Source organism: Mustela nigripes, chromosome 6 (genome assembly GCF_022355385.1).
Source record: "Mustela nigripes isolate SB6536 chromosome 6, MUSNIG.SB6536, whole genome shotgun sequence".
NCBI lineage: Eukaryota > Metazoa > Chordata > Mammalia > Carnivora > Mustelidae > Mustela > Mustela nigripes.
Window position 1 is genome coordinate 137,174,647 of NC_081562.1, and position 6,000 is coordinate 137,180,646.

Below are 6,000 nucleotides of genomic sequence, written 5' to 3' on the forward strand. Positions count from 1 at the left end.
CCTAGCTTATTGAGTGTATGAAATATAGTTAGAATATCTGTTTTAATGTCCTTATCTACTAATTTTATCTTATGTGTCATTTCTGTTTTGGTTTTTAATTAAGTGATTTATCTTCTCTACAGTTCTTGTATTTTTCCTACATTTTGCCTTTTCATCGTGTTTAAATTGGATAACTGCTGGATAGTTTTGTATTCTTAGAAATATCATTGACCTTCATTCTGGGGCACAGTTAAGCTACTTTGAAACAGTTTTACTCTTTTCAGGTTGGCTTTGTTAGTTGGGATCAGAGCAGCCTTTAGTCTAGGGCTAATTTTCCCTATTACAGAAGCAATATCCTTCTGTGCTCTATTTGATTTCCCATGAATCTTCTATGAAGATTCATAGTAGTTATTTTCCCACTCTAAACAAGTTCCCTCAGACATAGGGGCTGATTAGTATTCTGCTGAACATTCAAAAGGAGACCTCTATTGATCTTCAAGGTCTCTCTCTGTGCTTTTCTTCTCTGTGGTACTCTGTCCTGCAGTATCTGGCCACGTGGGCTAGAGTCTGGCCACACTCTCTGCTTCTGTAGTTTTCATCTCACGGAGACTTCTGGGGTCTGCTTTACTTCTCCCTAACTTGCTATAGCCTGGAAAATCTTATCAGGCATTAAGCTATAGGGGTTAATTGTAGGACTCAGGTTTTTTGTTTCTTCTCTCTGGAAATCACTTTCCTGTGCTATCTTATATCCTGTTCAAAAGCTTATGTATGAATTGTCTGGTTGGGTTTTTTTAGTTGTTTTAGAACACTGGTACCTCATCTTGGTCTGAAGAGGCCTGAACTTTTAAGTGATCAGAATACAGGTTCCTGCCCTGCTGAAATGAGATTGTATTATATATACTGTTCTGCAACTACTCTCTTTTTTACATTTTATTTTTATTTTTTAAGTTTTTTAAAAATTCCAGTCAGTTAACATATAGTGTAATATTAGTTTCAGGTGTACAGTTACAGTGATTCAATAATTCCATAGGGTATATGTATTTTATGTTTAAATATATAAAGTTAAATATTCTTCCAGAGAAATTTACATGCTACTAGCTGTGTGAGAATGAGTTTTTCCTTAGGTTCTTACTGTATTGTAGTTCTTGACTTTTATCTTCTGAGTGAGGTTGAGCATCTCTTCTTTAAGTTCATTGGCTGTTTTATATATATGTTTCTCTGTGACATACTTGTTTGAATCCTTTACCCCTGCCTTTTCTTTTTCATCAAATATTTATCTATTTTTAATTAAAGTATAAAAGCACTTTGCATATTTAAGAAATTATTCTTTGTCATATGCATTGCAGATAGTTTCCTGAGATTATCAACTGCTTTTCGACTTCGTAGCATTATTTTGCTTCTCAGAAGTTGATTTTTTTGTAATTTATAGTTACTGTGCGAATGCATTTTTCATATATATAAAATATTCATGGATATTATAGAGTAAAAAGTGAAAGTCTCCTGTCTTATGCATTCTGTTTTCCAAGCTATCCATGGTTAACAGTTTAATTTGCCTCTATCCACACTTTTTAGTACAAAATACTTATGTAAAATACATAATCAGATTTTGATACATAGCTTTCTTGTTAAGTTATATAGTATGTTATTTTGTATTAACTTTTCTATTTCAATAACATATTTTTGAGAAATTACTGAAATCAGATAAATATGCTTCATTCTTTTAGTGTCTCATTAATATTACAGAGTGTATAAATGCATTTTGTCAGCCCTTATTGGTAGATATTTAGATTCTGTTCAGTTTTGCTCTGTTACAAACAGTGCTACAGTGAATATCCTTGTAAATCTTACTTCACATTTCCTTTTATTTCTTTGGTATAGATTCCTGGAGGGAATCTTACAGGATCAAAGATTATACTTATCTTAAATATTGATAGATACTGGGGTGCCCGGGTGGTTCAGTCCCTGCCTTTAGATTAGGTCATGATTCCAGAGTCTGGTATTGAGCCCCATGTGAGTCCCGTGTTGGGCTCTGCACAGAGGGGAGCCTGATTCTCCATCTCCCTCTGCCTGCTGCTCACCTGCTTGTGCTCTTTATCTCCCTGTCAAATAAGTAAATAAAATGTTAAAAATAAAATAAAATAAATACTGATAGATACTGACAGATGACATCTCCTTAATGCTGTGTTAATTTATACTCTAGATAAGAGAGTGCTTATTTCCCTGTGGGCTTGTCAACATTTGCTCGTATCAGTCTTTTAAACATAATCTAATGTGTTGCAGTGAGAAATGTTAGTTTTATTTAACATTATCCTTTTTAGTATTGAGGTTAAGGTTCTTTTCATATTGTCTTTTACTTAACCTGTTCAGGGGCTTTATCCATTTTCTTTTTTTTTTTTTTTTTTTTAAAGATTTTATTTATTTATTTGACAGAGAGATCACAAGCAGGCAGAGAGGCAGGCAGAGAGAGAGGAGGAAGCAGGCTCCCTGCTGAGCAGAGCCGATGCGGGGGACTGGATCCCAGGACCCTGAGATCATGACCTGAGCCGAAGGCAGCGGCTTAACCCACTGAGCCACCCAGGCGCCCCTTTATCCATTTTCTGTTGGGATTTTGGTCTTTGGTTGTAGGCCTTTTTAAGTTATGAATATTAATTTATTTGTATGAATATTGCCAGTATTGTCTTCTAGTTTGTCTTCGCTTTTGTTTGTATTTTTCATTGCACAAAAGTTATAAATTTATCAGTCTTTTATACTATATGGGTTTGATGCTCTTTGTTTAAATATATGTGCTGTAAGGCATATAAGGAGTGTGCTAGGGAGCCAGTGTTGTGTTGATTGTTGCACTTGGTCTTGTTTTTGCTATGAAATGAATAATTTTCTTACTTTTTTTTTTTTTTAAAGATTTTATGTATTTATTTGAGAGAGAGAGAAAGAGCATGAGAAGGGGGGGGGTCTGAGGGAGAAGCAGACTCCCTGCTAAACAGGGAGTCTGATGTGGGACTCGATCCTGGGACTCCAGGACCATGACCTGAGCTGAAGGTAGTTGCTTAACCAGCTGAGCCCAGGCGTTCCTCTTATGGTTATTTTTAATCTATATGATCATTCTCTTACTTAAAGTTCTAGTTAGGAGAGAAGCACAGTGAGAATAGATAAATTCACGAGTGATCTCATGATCATGAAGTTGGATATTAATTTTTTTCTTCTGATTTTAAGAAGTTATAGTTGTATGTAAAAGGTAGACTCTGTGTGTGTGTGTGTGTGTGTGTGTACATGTGCAAATATCTGCGTGGTTTTCTACCATCTACTGAAATATCTTCTTATTTTTTCTTCTTTCCTTCTGTTCTTTTCCAGTTATTTACCACTTGACACTTTATAGCAGCCTGCCTTATACCACGGATTATACCAAAGAATCATACCAAAACTTAATTAGAAGCTTATGGTTTACTTCTGGGGCACCTGACTGGCACAACTGGCAGAGCATTGACTCTTTTTTTTTTTTGAGAGAGGGAGAGAGAATGGACACGCGTGCGTGTGCGTGCGCGCGTGCACACGCACACACGAGTGGGGCGAGGGCAGAGGCAGAGGGAGAAGCAGACTCCCCACTGAGCAGAGGAGCCTGACGCAGGGCTCAATCTCAGGAACCTGAGCTCAAGGCAGATGCTTAACCCCCAGAGTTACCCAGGCACCCCAGAGAGCATGTGACTCTTTATCTCAATGTTGTGACGTTGAGCCCCACATTAGGTACAGGGATTGCTTAAAAAAAAAAATCTTAAATATTTTTTGGTTTACTTAGGAAGATAATTGTGTTATAAGTGGTACAGAGGGTTGGGAGTCATAAAAAAAATGCTTTATGGGAGATGTGAATATTTTAGGAATGGCCAGGCTTATGTATTTCTTATATAAGAGAAAAAGCGTCTTTAACATATGTTGTCCTCTAGTCTGTCCTCATTTGATATTAAAGATGATTACATGAACAGTCCAGAGTATTTGTTGATTGAAGAAGCTTCTATTAATTGAAACACTCCGGATTCATCAGTTGTAAAATTGAAAATATCTTGTTACATGTTTTTGCATACTATACCTGAAATGGTTTTAATTTCCTCTGGCTTATTTTATTGTAGAGCATGGGCCTGGAATTGATATTTTTACACCTGGTAAGCCTGGAGAATATGACTTGGAAGGTGGTATATGGGAAGATGAAGATGCTCGGAATTTTTATGAGAACCTCATTGATTTGAAAGCTTTTGTTCCAGCCATCTTGTTTAAAGATAATGAGAAAAGTTGTCAGAATAAAGATTCCAACAAAGATGATTCCAAAGGTAAATTCTAGAGGATAAATTTTTACATTAAGTGCTATAAAAATTAATTTTAAATTAATATTTGTAAAAGTATATTTTTAGTTACTAGTTTTGCAGTATGAACATTGAGTCATTAGATTAAATAAATGACAGAATAACATGGAATAGAGCATGAAAGGGTCATAGATGACATAATTTCAACAGTACCAGAACATTTATGTTAATGTGAAATAATTTGAAAATGTTTGTTTATAATGTAATGAGTTCATGTGAGATCTTGGTAAGAGCTGAAATTCTCCCAGTTGGAGAATTTTCCCAGTTAGGACAAGTGTCAGTTCCGTGGTGCTCTTTACCTATTAAGACTCTTTCTAGGCCAGATAACCCTAGCTTTTTGTGAAGGAGAGTTAATTTAGAGAAATCACAAGCTTTGAGATCATTAAAATAGTGGAAGGTCCTGAATACCAGTCACACCATGTTTTCTAAATGGAATTCTGCCAGACTAGAGTTGGAAGGGAGATGGGAGGGAATGGTGGCAGGGATTTGTAGAGATAGCAGATAATTTTTTTTAAATGTACTTTTGTAATCCAATATATTTATCAGGGAACTCATGTAAAAAAATAATAGCTAGTAATTTTTATTTAATAATTACTTCATGCCAAACGTCATTTTAGTACTTTATAAGTAAAACATTGTTTAATTCTCTTAATAATCCTGTGAAGTGCAGCTACTGTTATTGTCCCTGTTTTCAGATGAGGAAACTGGCACGAAAGGGTTGAGTAACTACCCAGGTTTAAGTAACTTAACACAGCTAGTGGATCTGAAATTTCAGCCTTGTTAATGAATGATTAGGGCCCTGAATTCCTGTGTTAACACTGCTTTTTGAGTTAAGATTAGTAATTTACATGCCTTACATTAGAAACTAGAAAGTAATATTCTTTGCTTTTGATGCAGTGATTATAACACACACTTCTAAAACAGTCCCTCATTCCTATACCCATGAAACAATTTCTCTACATTCTTCCCTTCCTCTAACCCCTGGCAAATACCAATTTGCATTCTGTGTCTGTGGATTTATTTTTAGTGTGTCATATAATTGGAGTCACAGAAGTATGATCTCTTTGTCTTTTTCTTAGCATCATGTTTTGAAGGTATATTCACATTATACTTTTGTCAGTACTCCATTCCTATTTATGGTTGAACTATATTTCATTTTGTGTGTGTATCACATCAGTGGACTTTGAGCTTTTTATTTTTTTAGTTGAAGTATAGTTGACATGTTATATTAGTTTCAGGTGTACAACATTGTGATTAGACAGTTCTGTATGTTGTATGGTACTCACCACTGTAAGTGTAGTTACCATCTGTCACCATGCAAAGCTATTATAATAACTATAGAATGGGAGAAGATACTTGCAAATGCTATTTCTGATAAGGGGTTAATATGCAAAATATATAAAGAACTCCTACAACTCAACACCAAAAAGCCACATAATTTGATTAAAACATGGGCAGAGGATCTGAATATACTTTTTTTGAAGAAGACATATAGATGGCCAATAGACCATGAAAAGATGTTCAACACTGGGCGCCTGAGTGGCTCAGTGGGTTAAGCCGCTGCCTTCGGCTCGGGTCATGATCTCAGAGTCCTGGGATCGAGTCCCACATCGGGCTCCCTGTTCGGCAGGGAGCCTGCTTCCCTCTCTCTCTCTCTGCCTGCCTCTCCATC

At 35.9% G+C, this 6,000-nt stretch overlaps 1 protein-coding gene across 3 annotated transcripts in view; it reads left to right on the forward strand.

Moving 5' to 3' along the window:
* UPF2 (UPF2 regulator of nonsense mediated mRNA decay) overlaps nt 1-6,000 on the forward strand; it is a 109,273-nt gene that overhangs the window by 21,699 nt on the left and 81,574 nt on the right. For all 3 annotated transcript variants that reach the window (XM_059404330.1, XM_059404329.1, XM_059404331.1), the window contains exon 5: nt 4,098-4,295. In XM_059404330.1, the coding sequence (XP_059260313.1) occupies nt 4,098-4,295 (198 nt within the window). The remainder of the gene's footprint in view (nt 1-4,097; nt 4,296-6,000) is intronic.